The 19,618-nt window shown below is 35.1% G+C and overlaps 1 protein-coding gene across 1 annotated transcript in view; it reads right to left on the bottom strand.

Annotated features, from left to right (window-relative positions):
• The window catches only part of ATAD2 (ATPase family AAA domain containing 2), a 67,632-nt gene that overhangs the window by 35,147 nt on the left and 12,867 nt on the right, over positions 1-19,618 (bottom strand). The window contains exons 2-11 of the mRNA XM_047726499.1: positions 19,267-19,415; positions 13,833-13,882; positions 12,405-12,570; positions 11,756-11,858; positions 11,309-11,396; positions 10,264-10,449; positions 9,515-9,632; positions 3,929-4,036; positions 1,939-2,047; positions 1,567-1,682 (exon numbers count right to left, since the gene is read on the bottom strand). Coding sequence (XP_047582455.1) covers positions 1,567-1,682; positions 1,939-2,047; positions 3,929-4,036; positions 9,515-9,632; positions 10,264-10,449; positions 11,309-11,396; positions 11,756-11,858; positions 12,405-12,570; positions 13,833-13,882; positions 19,267-19,415 — 1,193 coding nt within the window. The remainder of the gene's footprint in view (positions 1-1,566; positions 1,683-1,938; positions 2,048-3,928; positions 4,037-9,514; positions 9,633-10,263; positions 10,450-11,308; positions 11,397-11,755; positions 11,859-12,404; positions 12,571-13,832; positions 13,883-19,266; positions 19,416-19,618) is intronic.

The following is a 19,618-nucleotide window of genomic DNA, read 5'->3' as shown; positions in this document are numbered from 1 at the left end:
AAATCTTAAAAAAAAAAAAAAAAAGCTTCACCCTTAAATATTAACAAAGAGCCAAGGATCACTATACACTTAAAAGGAAATCCCCACTAGACACTTAAGGAAAAAAGATCAAAAGAGATGGAAACAAGAAAAAAAGTAGATTAATCTAGAAAGTCCAACATTCAGTTGACATGAATTGAGGGAAAAGAAAAAATGGAGTGGAAAAATTACTGAAGAAGTGATACAAAAAAACTTGCCTAGAAATCAAAGGACACTTTTCCGTACTGTAGAGGCACAGCACAATGAAAGCAGGAGGGGAAAAAAGACACATCAACAGACTGTGGCTCCAAGACCATTCTCAAAAAGAAAATAAAAATAACCTCTCTTCCATTCTTTTTTTCAGGATATTGCTGGAATGTACCCCATCAAAACACAGCTGTAAAAAACGGCCTTAGGGGCACCTCGCTGGCTCAGTCAGTGGAGGGTGAGACTCTTCATCTTGGGGCTGTGAGTTCAAGCCCCATGTTAGAGGTGAAGATTACTTAAAAATTAAGAAAAAAAAAAAGGTCTTAGTTGATTCCAGGAAGCAGGAAATCCTGAAAGATAAAGGAAATCCCACTGATTGTGACGAGAAGTCCCAAAGCTTAGCTGTGCTTCAAGACTAAGAATAACCAGTCTGGATGGAATCAAGAGAACAAAGCTCCAAGATGTGTCTAGAAAAATGAGGAGTCAATAAATTATTTGTTATGTTTAACTGTACTGAAGAGTTTTATCACTAGCATAAACTGAAAAGTACATATAAAACTAATTACAAAAACCCTAAAGAACAACAACAACAAAAAACCCCACCCACAGGCAAACAATATTAAAGCTGATGGGAAAGAACAGAGTTGGAAAAGAGAGAAAATGTAGTCATAATATACTATATATGGTTCAGCTGTAAGAAATATTTACATAATCATAAAGAACACACTTAAAATTGACTCAACAATTTTACATGTGCATAAAGAAGCTACCAGGAGCATATGAGGACGGGAAAAAAATGTATATGTATGGAGATAAGGGAAACCAAAAGAGCCTGTTCATGTTACAAGTCAATAGATTCTAAAACAGACCAAAAATTACAGTATAAGTGTATTATTTAAATATGTATTTAAACAGATAAACAGGAATGAAAGTAGTTGGCTCTGGAAAGTGGGAGGAGGAAGAGTAGAGAAGGAACTACTATCATTTCTTCCTTTGTAAGACTTAGAGTGCAATGTGACTTTTAAAATTATGTATATGTATTACTTTGGTATAAATCTAAAACTAAAGTATAAAAGTGAAAGAACAAAGTAAAGAATACGTATGGGAAGAATTTCACTAAATGTATGAAAAGCCTTGAAAACTATTTTTCTTTTAATAGAGAATCAATTTTGAAACCATTTTTTGAGTTAAACTTTAAGAAAGTAAAAATATTCAAAGTACCCAGGAAAGCATAATAGATTACTATAGGCCTAAAAAAATTCAACAGACAAGTGTTATCTTTCTGGACAATAGTAGCATAGCCCAGAATTTGGCTAAAATAAAATGTACAATTAAAATTACCTTGGAGGTTGAATTTTGAATTTTTCAAAGACTTCTGGATAAAGTAATGGAAACACCACCATCTCTTTCAGAGCTGCAATATGATTAGACAGGCCCCCGATGCTATCAAATCGTACCTGACAATGGAAGGGAAACACGGACATTCTCAGATTTGGAGTTACAGTTAAAATGCCATTCCATCCCTAAACTGTACTCAACCCATACACAGTCAAATGAGTAACAGCATTTTAGCTGTAGCCCGAAGATTTGAAAAAAAGAAAAAATGTCTGTAAAGTTTCTGATTTAAAGAAAATTGGTTTATTTAACTTTAAAACTAAACTGAAGCAAACAGTATTTGTGTTCAAGCATACAATTCAAGGTAGTATAACTCACTGAAGAATCCAGTTGCATTGGATCAACATCTGCAAGACTTGCTCCAATCTTCATTCTATCTTTATAAATTCCTTTTAATTCATCTTTCCGAAAATTCAGCGGGAGGCACCTATTTAGAAAAGATTAAAAAAACCCCACCCCATTAGTTCACTTTTCTCCCCCGAATTCCATGTTAAAATATGGACATTTTCCTCAAAATCTTTTAAAAAAGGTTAAATTTCAATCACAATCATTGTGAAACTACCTATTTCAACTTCCTCATTTTCTTTATATAGGGTGAGAACTTCAATGTTAGAAATATTTGTCCCTGAAGTTTTATCATTAAAGATATACAGTCAAATGAAATACCAGTGTTCAAAACGCCACAGCAACATAAAGTAAATTCGTGTTTGTATCAATATACTTCATATTGACTAGGCTTAACATATACAAAGTATTTACTATTTTCCAGGCTGTTTTAGGCGGCTTTACATGTAATAATTCATTAAGTCCTCACAACAGTCTTATGGAGTAGGCATTATTATTTCCCCTATTTTAAAAGAAAACTGAGGCATAGAAAGGTTAACTAAAATGCTCAAAGTCACACAAAGTGGCAGATCCAGGACTCAAACCAAAGCAGTGGGCCTCTAGTCCTGCAACAATTCTGCTACAATACCTCTCAGCGAAACAGTCTCACGGTCCACCAAGCATTTGGATCCACATCAATCCTCTCAAGCAAGAATGAATCACTGCTTTCCTAACTACTTTCAGAAACAGTTATGGTAGATTACACAGAGCACACCTAGAAGAACCTGCTTGTTTTACAGATGGAGAATGCAAACTGCTCTTGCTAGAGGCTGAGACACTTAGGTTGGAGCACCTAAGCAAAGAAAGATGCTGTGGCTGAACATTCGTGAAAGCACTCCAGCCCCACCTCGAGTGCCAGCTCCTGCTTAGCAGAGAGCCCGATGCGGGGTTCCATCCCAGGACCCTGAGATCATGACCTGAGCCAAAGGCAGCTGCTTAACACACTGAGCCTCCCAGGCACCCCTTAAAAGGTATTTCTTAAACAATCCTTAACAGAAGTGTAACTGCATGCTATAAAATCCACAGGATTCAATGCACATTTCTAGGAATGAAGCCAAAGAAAAATTCAAGTAGTCTAAATAATACAGGTTGTGGATGATTTAGTTCACTACTGCCAACGGAAATGAAAAACAAGTCAAAATGTAATTTAAAATTTTGTTTTACACACACTAAACAAAAAAGTAAAACCAATTTTAACAATATATTTTATTTATCTAAAACATACCATTTCAATGTGCAAAATAAATATTTACAAAATTGGGATATTTTACATTCTTTCTTGTACTAAGTCTTTGAAATCCAAGAGTATATTTTTTGCAAAAATTTATAGTATTTCTCAATTCAGATCAGCTACATCTCAAGTGCTGAAATAGCCACATGTAACCAGTGACTACCACATTAGGGCAGATCTAATGTTACAAAAGAACAGAGCTTACGATACAAAGAATGGTTGGTCTGCATATCCCTTCAATTATTATGTTCTAATTGTTTCATCCAACACTGTTTTCTACTCTATAAAAATATTATTTTATTAGGATACAAGCACCGCATTTTTCACTCACCCAGCCACATCTGTAAAATGGGAAAAATCCTTGCTATGAACTTAGAAATGCACTTACACTATAAAGAGTTATAAATAAAATAAAATAAAATAAAATAAAATAAAAAGTTTATTTCCTCAAATCAGTGTGTACCAAGCACCATTTTGAGTTATACCCTGGTTGTGTAAGAAAACATATGTTCTAATCTATTACTAGTTTCAAATACAGATATTTCAAAAAAAGATGGCATTTTGGTTTATACATTTACCTCTTACGTAATTCTTAAATTTGGTCAAGCTGTATATATTCCCAAATTATTCAGCCTTCTCACCACTTAAGAAAAAATAGCTTGTAGTTTCAAAAGGCATCAGTATGACACTTACCTGTTGATAGCTCTATTACGGCTCCTTTTTCTTCGCCTCTCGAAATGCTGTTCATCTTCAGAAGAGGAAGATGAAGTAGAGTCACTACTGTGGATTGCATGCCTTCGCCTAAAGTAAAGAGGAAAACTGAAATTATGACGAAGGGGAGCAGGAAAAACAGAGGAGTAAGATGCAAACATCAGAAATACCTAATGATCCAAAGACATTTATCCTAAAACTAATACATTTGCTGAACCAATTAAGTAGGCTTTGTTGGTTGAATCTTTTGAGAAGAATACAAGTCCTGGATAACTGAGAGGAAGGGGAAAAAAAAGATAGGCAGGAGGCTGGGGTAGAGCTGATAATCAAATGTTCATTATGATAGGAATGGTTCAGGCAGAATGACTTCTTAAGTCTTGATATAAATCAGTTATCCTCAAAGAGAAAGGTGGGAAAAAGAGGGTATTAGACTCTTTGGGACTAATTTCAGAAAGTATTTTCAATATTATACTATATATAATTTCGCATTTGGAAGGGAATTTTAAAATGTCAACCTCAAAAGGAGAACACAGGAGTTTTCATGTAAACCAGAAAGGATCAAGTTAAAAATACTAGGAAACAGTGAGAAATACAATGTCCTTCATCTACAGCTATCACCGACTGTAAATTCACAATAGCCACTTAACAGCTGTTAAGTGTAAAATGTGGATGAGCTACCTAACCCATATAAGCCTTAATTTTCTCACTTTCAAAAAAGGGATAAGAATATAATCAATTGATTACATTCAAATTCTTAGGCTAGTTGGTAGGATTAAATAAGATTCCAAGTGCTACAAATATTGAAAAAAATTTTAAATCACTTCTACCTTTGCACTGTTGCAAAGGACCCATAGGAAAGACAAAGAATCTAGCTGGGAAAACCTTTAATAATCATTCTATTGGTCAGAGTTTAGAGCTTTTCCTGAGTTAGAGTACCATCACAGTAAGTAGGTATTTCCAAAAATTTTATAAAACGTTCACAATCTATTATCTGCATAATGGAGGGTCCAGAATCTTGTACTCGGAAAACAAGTTTTTCCTCTATTCACGTACCAGAATCTGACATGTCATAAAGGCAATTCACAGTCACTATTTGTCCCACTTACTGTGATTATTCATATGTTCTGCTATAGAACACATGTGACTAGGCATTACTGGCCCAGACAGTCCTAGAGATGTTAATGTTGCACATTACCTTTGTGACTCCCCACCCTTCCCTCCATCCTGAATTCTGAAACACAAATGGCCCTTAGGACTTTGGATAGGGGTTATGGAAAAACAGATATAAATGAGAAAGTGATCCTCCACTCACCTCCCAAAGATGCCCAACACTATTTTTGTGATGAGCCTGAAACTAAAACTATCAAGCACAAGTCTGCAATTTTATATGAAAGACAAACTTGTTTAATATTCCCATTAATATTATGAAAAGATTAACTTGTAAACATATAATTCACATAACTGTGTGTGAATTCAGTATGTATTCACATAATTAAGACCAACTTCACAATTAATAAAAAGGGCTAACAATTATTAAGTGCTCCTTTTACCAGACCAGTTAGTAGACATATTAGCGTATTTAATCTTAAACTTAAACTTTGGACAAGTACATATGGCATGCTCACTTAGAGTGGGGCCAATGTGGCTGGCTCACAGCTTAAACAATTTGCTCAAAATGTAAGAATAAGATAATGATGGCATCAGAATTCAAACCACTGTCTTTCTATTCCAAAAATCCACATTATATATACACTGGTGATTCCCAGTTGTTGATTTCATGAGCCAAAAGAGTTAGAAGCAAACAATAAAACCTGTGGCCTGACATAAATTTTCCATTTGAGTTGCAAAGTAGGATTTTTAAGCATCAAAATACAGCCAAGATAACAAAAGCATACAGCACTCAACATAAGCCTGATAGTATCTTAAATGCTTTACATGCATTAACTCATCTAATTTTCACAATACTATGAGATAAATAATATTGTCCTTTTCATTCTATGGGTCAGAAAACTGACACAAGAGAGGGTAAGTAACTTGCTGAAGGTCACTAATAAATGGAAAAGCTGGGCTTGCAACCTGGGCAGTCCTAGTCACGGGCCCAGGTTCTTTATAATTACACTGTAGAAAGGCCATTATTTCACTTTTAAAAGGATTCTAAACACACATGTCCACATTCACTTATTTTTTTCCCAATTTGCTTTTTAAAAACAACTGAACTTCTGACATGGATAAGCACTGGATCAGACTGTGAATCTAACCAGTGTCTAGAGCTGCCAGTTCTAGCACCTTGACAACAGGTATGGAATACTCTGGAATACTGGTGAAGCAACTGTACTCTTATGTTACCTTTGCGTTCAAAGGACTAGGCTTGTTCCAGAAACTGCAGATTGAAGCTAAAGAATAAAGCTTAAGTGAGTAGAGGTTTGTAATCATAAGAAAGAAAATCCTGCTTACAGGCAGCAGTCCTAAAGCTCGGCTGTAAGCATGCCAAAGACCCCTGTAAGATCCTGTCCTGTGGGTGCAAGGTTTCTGGACCATTTGCCATACTAAGAGCAACGTTCAGACAATTCTCTGAATGGGTGCTTTGTTTCCATGCCTAGGTAGGTGAAGTAGGACATGAACTACAAACAGAAGCTGGTCTCTTCAAGAAGAAGTAAAAAAGGCTGAGCAAAATCACCATTAAGGTTGTTAAAAGGGAAGAGATGTTTACACAGCCTTGGCTAGTGTTATCAAAAAAAAAAAAAAAAAGAAGAAGAAAAAAGAAAAGAAAAAAAAGGCTTAAAGGGCTATATTCAAAAGGTCAGGTAATAGTAAGGGTTAGTTAAGATGTCAAGAAATTGGAACTCTCATACATTATTTGTGGGAATGTAAAATAAAGCAGCCTTTCTGGAAAATCATCTGGCAACTCTTGAAACAGTAAATAGAGTTAGCATTTGATTTAGCAATTCCACTCCTAGGTACATACTTAAGAGAAATGAAAACACAAGTTCACACAAAAAGGTGTTCACAAATGTTCATGGTAGTATTCACAGGAGCCAAAAAAGTAGAAACAACCCAAATGTCCATCAACTGATAAATGGATAAACAAAACATGGTATATTTATACAATGGAATCTTACTTGGTAATAAAAAGAATGAAGTACTGGTACATGCTAAAGATGGATGAACCTTGAAAATGTTGTACCAAGTGAAAGAAGCCACTCACAGAAGAGTGCACATAAATGAAATACCCAGAATAGGCAAATCTAGAGAGACAGAAAATAGATTACTGGTTGCTTAGGGCTGAGGGGGTGGGGGATGCAGGAATTGGAGAGAACTAAAGAGGACAGGGTTTCTTTCTGAGACAAGAAAAATGTTCTAAAATTGTGGTGATAGCTGCACAACTGTGAAAATACTGAAAGTCCTTGTACACTTTAAATGGGTGAGCTATATGGTACGTGAATTATATCTCGATAAAACTTATCAAAAAGTAAAAATCTTTACAAGGCTATCAGAACCAAAATCAAAATCATTAAGTCAAATAATGTGACTTGGGTACAATTTAAATCTCTTAGTTTATACTTTAATTTAAATGGGTCAGAATGTATAAACAAACATAAAGCAAATCAGACCTATACAGAGAACTGATGGTTGCCAGACAGGGGGTTGTGAGGGGGGAATGGGCAAAATGGGTGACCAGGAGTGGGAGATACAGGCTTCCAATGATGGAAATTATTAAATTACAGGAATTAAAGGTACAGCATAGGGAATATTGTCAATAGTATTTCAATAGCGTTGTTATAGTGACAGATGGTAGCTATACTTGTGGTGACCATTGCATAACATACAGCTGCTGAATCACTATGCTGCATAATTGAAACTCATGTAACATCATGTGTTAGCTACACTCAAATAATAAATTAAATATATAAATAAAAAATAAATGTCAGAATCTTCCACTAGTCAATGTGACCCAAGGGCCAGAATCCTGACTTAGCCATTTTTATATCCATAGTGCTTAGCACGTGGTAGAACTCAAAACATTTGTTAATAATTGTAGCGGAAAAAAAAAAAAAATCCTCTACCCAAAGAGCTAGAGACACTTTCCATAAAGGGTAGATTCTGCAAACCAGATATGAGAACTTGAGCACCAAACAGGCAAAAAAAAAAAAAAATTCCCACCTGCTCTAGAGTAACATTGTAGGTGGCGACTACAGAGGCAATCAGTAATTAAGTGGGTTACTTCCAGAAACATATCCGTTAAGAGTGAGAAAAGAAACTAAATCTCAAAGTAAGTGCCAGCCTTTCACTTCTGTTGGATCTAATAGAGGTTTGTCCTTTGAGTCAGGCAACCAAGACAGCTGCCCTGGGTCTTATGATTGGTGGCGATTCCAGGAAACACCACACCTTATGCTGCTTTTCTGTAGATCATTAGATTTCACCACCAAAATATAGGTCTTTAACAATATTCTGTTGTGTGGCCTCCTTTCAATTGATCATGGGCAACCCTGACAGTTTACCCTCCATCCTTCTGGGCTCTGGTTTTATGTAAAGAGATGACGAAACAGGAAATCTAGATATATACTTGTGATTTATGACACTCAGAAAATGAAATTAAAAGACCCAGGGACACAAATCGTATTTCATATTTTTCCTAGAAGAATCTGTCAACAAAATTTGTCAACAAAAGTGTTGCTTTCCGTGATCAGATTACTCTGTTTCAATGAGCAGACTTCCAAGAACTGTTTGAATAGTTGAGTCTTGTAGGATTTAAGTCTTACCTCTGAGCAAATTTATATTAGGAAAAAGAAGTACCATTTCCACATCAATGTCCTTTTTTGGGGAGGGGAGCTTCTTTAACCTTTACTAACTAGTTCTTTCATTCATGAACTACTATAATGTTACTATTACCCAAAAAATTCTAATGAATCAGAAAACCTTTTATTACTTGGGAGAATGAGAAAATAAAAAGAATTACGCTTTTGGACTTAAAAATGACAATCAACAAATGTTAGGATGTAGAAGGGGAAAAAAACCTACAAATAATTTGAATGGTCAAAGAAAATCAATGCTTCCTACTATATGAGAGAAACAAATTTTTAAGAAGTGCAAGTAAAACTTGGAAAAAACCCCAGATCTATAAAAGGATAGTATCATGAAAAGTCTAGAAAGTTATGTAATCTAGAATGTCATAGTGAGAAAATAGGTCTGTGATACCATGTGAAGACAAGAGTACACCTACACTTGAACAATGTGAGGATTAAGTAAAACAGTCTATGTAAGATGCTTAACACAAGCCAGGAATACAGTAAACACTGAAGCAAAGGTAGCCTCTATTATTAAAGTGTGGAACAATGGAGTAAACTACCTTACCATGGTAGTTATTAAGAATTCCTATTAATGCAAGCAAAAGCAAAAACCAGTCAGTGGTAGTAAGGGTAAGAGCACTATAGGCATAGAACCAACTCTCCCAAATATGTATGATTCTAGAATTCTATTTGGATACAAGCAATCCTAAGACTCTAGAATCCTACCCTAACACAGCCATAATTATATTGTCATAAATCAATCACTACTTCAGAACCAAACCTGTTCATTCGTTTACAATAAGGACTTCTTGGTCCAGTAGAAGATAGTCTATATCTTGGTCTTGCAGGAGAAGCTGGGCCACTATAAAATATGTTGGGCTTTCTCTGGTGACGAGGTTCTAAAAAGAAGAATTATAGGTATGTGATATAGAAATATGTATGAAGATAATTTTGCTCTTCATCTAAATACTCACAAAGATGCTGCCTTCCGTGAAAATACTAGTACATATCTACTATAGACTGCTTTACTGTTCACGTTTTAAACCATTTATATCTGCAGCGTTGCTGCTGAAAATATGTATAGCACAAGACACCAACCAACCAAAACATACACTGGCCATAAACAACCATTATGATTATACTGATGCATAACAGCTGGTGATCAGCCCTGCATATATAAGCTCACAAGTCCTGAGGCAGAACTTTAACATAAATGAAGAACAGTCCTATTTACACAAAGTGGGAAAATAAACTAAGAAAGCTGTGAAATCTAAATAAATAAATAACTCTAAAAAAATTACAGACAGACATGAAATTTCAAAATAGTCCAATTATTTGCTTTGGTCAAGGCTAACATCTAACTTTCTTGAAGAAATGACTTCTTGTGCATTTAACATCGTTTATGAAAGACAACAGCCATGAGTATTCTGCACAATGAAAACATGAAAAATAAGAATGATAGAGAAAAGGCAGTAAAGATAAGTGTAATCTATTATAGCTTCTCCTGGAAAAATATACATAAGCACTTACTTTCCAGTGGAGCCTGGTAGTACACAGTAGCTTTTCTCTGTCGAAGATAATATCGTTTCTGATTATCTTCTTCCCCATCCTCTTCATCTTCATCCTCATCCTCATCCTCATCATCTTCATCATCATCTTCATCTTCATCTTCACCATCATCTTCATCTTCTTGGTCTTCACCCTCTTCAGATGATTCTACAGTTAAGAAACATTTACTTTCAAGACAGTCACCAAAATGTTAGCGATTTTTAACGCAATGGAATTGAAATTTTTAGACAAGGGTCTAAAAATTTAGACTTAAAATTTTTTTTACCTCTAGATTGTTCATGAAAATGATCTAAAAGTCTTTTGCAGCATTAAATGAAGATTTTTAAAAAGGAAGTAAAATGCAGAATTAAAAATAACCAGAGGAAGGAAAAAAGGAAGTAGGGAAATAAGTTTAAAGGCTACTGTCATTAGTACTAAGCTAAAGTTTACGGTATTGCTGCTTATTTTATTAATATAAGTGACTATACTTAGGTTTCCAAGTTAATTTAACATGTTGACAAATTAGAGAATCCCCTTATCTAGCTTTTGCCTTTCATACTTAAGTTTTAAATTCCATCCAGCCCTTCTGGCTGTCACTGAGTTACACAGAGCGTAACTCAAATAATCTACTTATGAAAATGTGAAATACCCTCACCAAATATTTAAAATGCATTTGAGAAAACCGGTTTTCACTCAAGAGAAGTTTTAATAAATTACAGTAGCAACTTCTAAACAGAAGAGCGAAACTTAATTTTAATCACCTTTTAACAGGTAGAGATGTGTTGTCTGCAGATGTATTATATATGCAAACCAGGTTTGTTTGCTTTAGATTTGTTGATTTCAAGTACTTTCCCAAATAGGACCTATTATCTTTTAAAACACTCCCCTGCCCTCACTTTTCAATTATGACCAATCCTTTGACCTCTCACAAACTACCAGAAATGTCAGAACTTCTGAATAAAAAAGCTATCTCTTACTAAATAAAAAGTGCTGAAATTCAAAACCAGAAGTAGAACAAAAGACTAACCCACACTGCCTTCTTGATTGTCAGTCGTTTCCTCATCAGTTCTTTGAATACCTTTTTGTTTTCCTCTTGTGTACATATTAAGATTCCCCTAAAAATGTTTAAACAAAAGCCATTAACATTCAGTGTATTAAAAAAATTCAGTAGGATCTTCCTATCCTGCTTAAAATGAAGGTATTTATATCTACAAACTCTTACAACTACAGCAATTAACTAGTGACTGATCAAACAAATGTTGGACAGTTTAAAAATGTTGAAAATGATGAATAATTTAACCAAAAAATGGACAGGTATCATAGTTAACTGGTTAAACTGGAGGTTATTAAATCATCCCCTAAATGGAAGGATATATATATATATATATATATATATATATATATTCTTTTTTATTGCAGTATAGTTGACACACAATGTTACACTAGTTTCAGGGCTGAGGAAGGATAGATTTACTTCTTCTGTTTCATTAAACACTCCCAAGTCTTCAAGTTCCCTCATTCGCTGTCTACGCATCTTCTTCATGTCATCCATTTTCTGAAGTACAGCTTCGGCAGTGCTTTAAGAAAATTGACATAATATAAGCTAAAACTGTTAAAGAGTAGTACATTTTATTTTTTTATTTTTTTTTTAAAGATTTTATTTATTTATTTGACAGAGAGAGATCACAAGTAGATGGAGAGGCAGGCAGAGAGAGAGAGAGGGAAGCAGGATCTCTGCCGAGCAGAGAACCCGATGCGGGACTCAATCCCAGGACCCTGAGATCATGACCTGAGCCGAAGGCAGCGGCCTAACCCACTGAGCCACCCAGGCGCCCGAGTAGTACATTTTAAAAAACTTTATTTGTCTTCCATTGTATTTTTGAGTGCTGGGATTTTAAATATCTTTATACGAGGCACTAATTTACCTGCGTAAAAATATTCTAAAATTTCCTCCCGAGAATTTAAATACATATATAGAACTATTACAAAGCCCTCTAATAATCAGTCTCCCTTATGCTTTACACGGCTGAATAGGCAAGCTAGTTTAAATTTAAATTTATGACCCCTCCCCAACAAAAAGTTTTTCCAGCTAAATCATCTTGATCTAAATAATTTTTACTTACTTCGTTATAAGTTTGTCAAACAGCACAGACTGGTTCACACTACTATAGCGGCTCCTAATCCTGCAACTGCGGCGAACTTCAACATCACCATTCTCTTCATGCAAGTGTTCTTTAGTTTGAACAACGTTTCTAGTCCTCAGTGACCGAGTAACTGGAATCACTTTGTCTTCAAGATGTGTACATAAAATGGGAAGATTTTAAGTAATGGCATTTATCAACTGATTCTAAAATCAACAACTGAATAGCTACACTTTCATATAACAAATCACAAGATCTTGAACTTACTTTTCTTAAAAATAATAGAAAACAAAAATAAAGTCACAACATACACCTACCGTATGATCCAGCATTCTGCTTTCCAGAGGAAAGGAAAGATATGTAATACAAAAATTTGTACACAAATGTTCAAATGTGATAGCCCCAAACTGGAAACAACTCAATGTCCACCAAAAGAGTAATAAACTAATTACGGGAAAAAAATCCAAGTGTTCCTCAATTGATGAATGGATAAAGAAGACGTAAAATATACATATTATACAATAGACTACCATTCAGCCACGAGAAAGAAGAATCCTGCCATTTGCAATAACATGGATGGACCTTGAGGGCAGGATGCTAAATTAAAGAAGTCAGAGAAAGGCAAATACTGTGTAACATCATTTAAATGTGGAATCTAAAAAAAGCCAAACTCACAGAAACAGAGACTAAATCTTAGTTACCAAGGACTGGCAAGTGAGGGAGAAGGAGAGATGTTGGTCAGAATATAAATTTCCACCTATAAGACAAGTTGCTAAGAGAGTAGATCTTAAATGTTGTTGTCCCCACAAAAAAGAAATGGTAATTATGCAACATGATGCTAGTGTTAGCTAAAGCTATGATAGTAATCATTTTACAAGATATAAATGTACCAAAAGTCAACATTTACTGTATACCTTAAACATGCACAATGTTATGTGTCAATATATTACAATAAAACTGGGGGGAACCAAACTGTGGTATATCCATATAATGGAATACTTGGCAAGAAAACGCTACAATGTGGATGATACTCAAAGCAATTATGCTAAGAGAAAGAAAGCCAGACAAAAAGAATGTAACTGCATAATTTCATTTACACGCAAATGAAAATGAAAATGAAAACTAAATTACAGTGATAAAGAGCAGACTGGTGATTACTCAGGAATCTTGGTGTGTGGAAGGCCTGGACAGGAGTTGAGGGAGTGATTATAAAGAGGCCTGAGGAAGTTTTTGGCAGTGACAGTTCACTCCACTATCTTATTGTAGTGGTGGCTTCACAGCATACACTTATAACAAACCAACAAACTACACACTTTAAATATGTACAGTTTATTTTATGTACCTCAATATATCTGTAAACAAAATATGACTTACATGTTTTCAATCTGAAATGCCTTTAACATTACTTACCTTCTTTGCACTCTTCTTTTTTCTTATCAGCCTGCTGTCTGGCCAACTGCCTATATGAAAAAATATATTAAATAATTAAAAATAATTGACATAATTTTAAATCTTATATTTCATAATACTACAAAGTAGGGTAAAAAGGTATATCAGCTTAGAGAGTAAATACTCCTAGATACCTAAAAGCCTAAAAAACACCAAAAATTAAAAAGCTTTAGAGTATCTATGCTTATGTCAGTTAGGGCTAAACAAAATCTGACAACCCTGTTGTGAAATGCAATGATATATATATTAATTCTTAAACAGAATTAATCAAATCAAAGTATCCAACCTAAAAAAAAGAAATTATATCCTTAGCCTAAATAGGTTTAATTGAACTGTAAGTATTGAGCAAAAATAAGACAATGTATTTTATACCACAGGGATATAGTGATCCTACATCCTTGAGATATTTATTACTATAAACAGAACTAATATCCCTTAAAAATATGTTAATTTTCTTCTAAAAACATTTGCTGGCTACAATCTCTATATGACATGCATTATCTTTCATACGCAGAAACAATCCCATTTGTGAATCAGATATCTCACTTACAAACTGGCAGACAGTATCTACTGAAATAGGAAAGAAAACTTTCCAAGGTTTTAAAAAAACAATTATCTTCTCCTCATCTTTTTTCCAAAACCCATTGAGCAAACAAAACCGTTTATCTCATTAATTTATTTTTAGGGATTCAATTATCCATATTTGGATAGCTACATCTATTAAACAACCCATGTGTCAAGCTATTTCGAAGTGGGCTCATTATACACATGTGATTTCAAATGTGACACTTTAAAATAAAATGGAACCATCTTACCCAGAAGAGTTAAATCATATATACTTACAGCAATGTAAGTCATCACTAATTCTCTCTTTTGGTAAGAACCAAGAACAAAATAAAAACATGTGAGCAATCCATCCACAGGTCAAGGCCTCGTCTGTTCATGGGCTCATAGACATTTCTCATAAAGGAGGCCCCTCCCTCCATACCATGTAGTTCTACACTTCTATAAACAAGGCCCCTATTAAATGCTAGGAACACAATGATTAAAGCAATGTTTGTTCTTTTTTTCTCTCGCTCCCTCTCTGCCCTTCTTTACTTCCTTCCCTTCCTCTCTTTCTTTCCTTCTTGCCTTTAGGGGAACAGGAGCACCTTTCCCCTTAAACAGCTGGATAGTAAATATTTAGGTTTGTGAGTCACACAGTCTCTTGTCATACAACAACTTTGACACTGAAGCAGGAAAACAGCCTTAGAACGAATGGGTATGGCTGTGTCCCAGTGAAACTGTTCATAGAAACAGGTGCCTGGACTTTTGTTAACCTCTGTAAATCTGATAAAAGCTACAGATCTTTTCTACCTCGAAAACTATATACACACATACAAATTTATACATTATTTCAGAGGTTTCATCATGTGCCCCCTGAAAACTACAATTACTGGACCCTAGTTAAGAACTCCAGAACCAAAGAAATATAGATCCTGCCCTCAGGTACAGTTACTCAAATCTTTCTATATTATTCTAACAGTTTTGGTCTCCTGGTCTTTGAGCTTCAGACAGAAAACAAAACAGATGGAGGGACACAGAAAGGAAGTAAGTAGAGAGATTACTACAGTCAAGCAAACTAGCAACAGCAAAAAGGGTCACCCTAATAAGCAGCAGGAAACTACATAAACCAAAATTCAATACTGAGGGCCAGTTTATCTAAGTCTTATACAAACAGAGCTTAATGTTATCACTATGTAAAATAACAGTCTTTGTAATAAAGATCTGAATACACAGATTATTTTTTAAAATAGAAGTTCTTCTCCACAGAAGACATATAAATAGCCAATAAGCACATGAAAAGATATCCAATGCTATTAACCATCAAGGAAATGTAAATCAGAACCACAAAGATACTTTTACACTCACTAAAAATGGCTAGAGCCAAAGACTATGACAAGTGTTGATGAGGAATGGAGAAATTGGAACCCTCGTTTGCTGCTAATGGGGATGGAAAATGGTACAGCTGCTTTAGCCAACTACTCAGCAGTTCCTCAATGTTAAAACAGTTGCCATTTGACCCAGCAATTCACTTCCAGGTATATACCTCCAATCAATCAAAACCCTATGTCCACACAAAATTTGAACACCAAGGTTCACAATATCATTCAAAACAGCCACAAAGTAGAAATAATCCAAATGTTCATCAACTCATGAGTGGATAAACAAAACATGATGTATTTATGCAATGGAATCTTACTCAGCAAAAAAAGAATGAAGTGCTGAGAGGTACTACAGTAAAATAAACCTTCAAAACATCATACTGAGGGAAAGAAGCCAGACACAAAAGGCCATGAATATGATTCCATTTACATAAAATGTCCAGAATAGGCAAATTCATAAAGACAGAAAGTAGATTAGTGGCTTCCAAGGGGCCAGTGGGGAGGAGGAGATGGGGGTGGGAGTTAGAGGGTTTCTTTCCGGGGTGATGAAAATGTTGCGAAACTGGACAGCAGCGATGACAGCACAATACTGTGAATCTTACGGTATGTCAATTACATCTCCATTAAGTTGTTATTCAAAAACAATTTTAGAGGTGCCTGGTTGGATCAATTGGTTAAGCATCCAACTACTGATTTCAGCTCAGGTCATGATCGCAGGGGTTATGAGATGGAGCCCCGGGTCAGGCTCTTCACTGGATGTGAAGTCTGCTTAAGATCCTCTTTCTCGGGACGCCTGGGTGGCTCAATTGGTTAAGCAGCTGCCTTCGGCTCAGGTCATGATCCCAGCGTCCTGGGATCGAGTCCCACATCGGGCTCCTTGTTTGGCGGGGAGCCTGCTTCTCCCTCTGCCTCTGCCTGCCATTCTGTCTGCCTGTGCTCGCTCGCTCTCCTCTCTCTCTGACAAATAAATAAAATCTTTTAAAAAAAAAAAGATCCTCTTTCTCCCCCTCCCTCTTCTCTTCCCTCTCTAATAAAAATAAAAATAAAAAAATTTTAAAAAACAGCAATTCAATATATTTTAAAAGGAATCAAATTCCAAAATACCAAGTCACTCATCTCTAAATCTAGATCGAAAAAGCACTTATTTTAACACTCCTCTAATAGTGTTTGAGCATAAAGGCCAGGACAATGTTTCATAAACTTGAGTAAGGTACATATACTTTTAAAAGTAAAGACTTTTAAGGACTTCCAACATTACATTTTTAAGATTCTTTTTTTTTAAAAGATTGATTTATTAAAAAAAATTTTGATTTATTTGAGAGAGACAGTGCATGTGAGAGTGAGCAAGGGGAAGGGCAGAGGGAGAGAATCCTTAAGGAGACTCCCTGCTGACTGCAGAGCCTGACGCTGTGCTTAGATGCCAGAACCCCAGATCCTGACTTGAGCTGAAATCAAGAGTCTGATGCTTAACCGAATGAGCCACCAGGTACCCCCCCCACATTAATTTTTTTGTGACTATATACAAGCCAAACTAAAGAGAAATTCATTTATATCTTATACAAATAAAACCAATAAAACCACTAACAAAAATATTAACATATGAGGTTTTGCTGAAATAAAATAGCCCTTTGTTGTGTGAATGTGGTACAGACACACTGTAACTGTGGTACAGTTTCTCTTGAGTTTGGTATGTTGTACATCATGTTTGTTGTGTATCATGACTCAATTCATCCACTTCTCTTTATTTCAAGTGCTCCAAAATCTCATCTGAACAGCATGTCATGACATCAAATCCATGGCTTCCTCTTCAAAGTATCACTTATGTATCAAGGTCAGACTTAATTTTTACCTCATGAACCTGCGCTAACTCAAGCAGTACTAGGTGGTGCCTACTTAGTTGTAAACACCAATGTAGGGCCTGAAATTTTGATTATTCTCTAGAAGGTAGCAATTTAGATGATCCAGAATGTTTATTTTTTCTTCAGATCATAAAATAAAGTTTAAAATTCTCACAGAGAATCCATGGCCCACTTTCCTGACCCCCAAAAAACTTCAAGTTTCAGAAATACAGGGTAGCTTAAATTGTATTTCACCAGTTCTGTAAATCATACATTTCCCTCCATTTTTAACATCTCTGAAATTTTAACATGTCTTAAAATTGATGGAATATCTTATTTTAACTTTCAGAGTTTTTTCTTTTTTACTGTCTCATAAAACAATGAGTGTTTCAATTCTGCTATTTGGATCCTGTGAAATACAGTAGTAAACACACCATAAATAATGGATGAAATGGGGGCGCCTGGGTGGCTCACTGGGTTAAGCAGGGAGCCTGCTTTCCCCTCTCTCTCTGCCTGCCTCTCTGCCTACTTATGATCTCTCTGTCTGTCAAATAAAAAATTTTTTTTAAATCTTAAAAAAAAATAAAATAAATGGATGAAATGATGCAAATTTATATAATGAGAGACTACTTAAATAATACTAACAAAAAGCAAAAGGCACGATGTCACTTATCTGGAAAATGTTACACAAAATAATCAAGGTTTTAATTAATAGGAGCACCCTATGGGTGCTCGGCTGGCTTGGACAGTGGAGCGTGTGACTCTTGATCTCAGAGTCATAAGCTTGAGTCCCACATTGGGTGTAGAAGATTATTTAATAAGTTTAAAAAAAAAAAAAGTAGGAGGGTTCCAGTCTTGTGAGTTACTATGAAAAATTTCTTTATGAGAAGAATTAATGTATAAAGCAATTATTTCATCAAAGAAATTTTATTCTAATTGGCACCCCTCACATTTATGTCAGGCCCACCAAAGTGGGAGGAAAGGTGAAGGTTTTTAGCTAATTAGATTTAAATCTGTCCCAAACCAAACAAATCCAAGTTCCCTGGATTACCTAACTACCTAATTCACTGAAAATAATTTCTTGAATATTAACGTGGAATTCAGGCCATCTAGCTCAGGGTTCTTGAGAAATGAAATTTACATATGTATAAATCATCTAGTCCCCTCAGACGAGTTAAAAAAAAAAATGTTCCACTTCCTACGTGAAAGACTGCTTTTAGAAGTGCACCAACACACAAATTCATAAATGACTCAGAACTGATGAAATACTTGATAGCAAATGATGAGAAAAATAACTACTATTTTAAATAAAGACTTTGTATTAAGTATGAAGCAGAACCACATATCATAAGCAAGTTGAAATCACAAAGTCACACAGATACTCAAGTAATTATCAAGCAACTTTGTCAGCTGTGCTCACACATATCTCAAATATCATCTTTGAACAAGAATATAAAAACAGCACATATTAAAATTTTAACTCAGTAATATTCATCTGTGGCAATTTCATTTCAAAATATATTTTACAACCCTGGAATCTTGATGATGGGGCAAGAATACACTTAAAAATTAATGCAAATCCTAAATTATTTTAAAACTGTTTTGAATTAGCATTCAACCATCTTGTTTTACCTTGTAAAATGCCTTCCATTAGCATGTTTCTCTGTTATTTCCAAATTCTTATCAAAACTAGAATCTGAAGAATTCTGGGCATTTTTTCTCAAAGATCTCAAAGCACGTGTCCGGTGGTAGGTCTCAACTTCTTTAACTGAAGACGCATCCTTTAAGAGAAATTGAGAAAGGGATCTAAGTTTTTCTTCAGTCAAAATCCCCAAGTTCAACTCCTTCTGAGAGTTTTCTTTGATTACAAGTTTGTAACAACTGCTTTTGGGGCAGCATCATTCTGCATCTCCCCAAGAAACTACAACAGTTATTATTTAAACTAAATAATCATTTTTATGATAAACACGTATCAGCAATGTCT

Source organism: Lutra lutra, chromosome 4 (assembly GCF_902655055.1).
Source record: "Lutra lutra chromosome 4, mLutLut1.2, whole genome shotgun sequence".
In the NCBI taxonomy this organism is placed as follows: Eukaryota; Metazoa; Chordata; class Mammalia; order Carnivora; family Mustelidae; genus Lutra; species Lutra lutra.
This window is presented reverse-complemented; position numbering and strand designations above follow the sequence as displayed.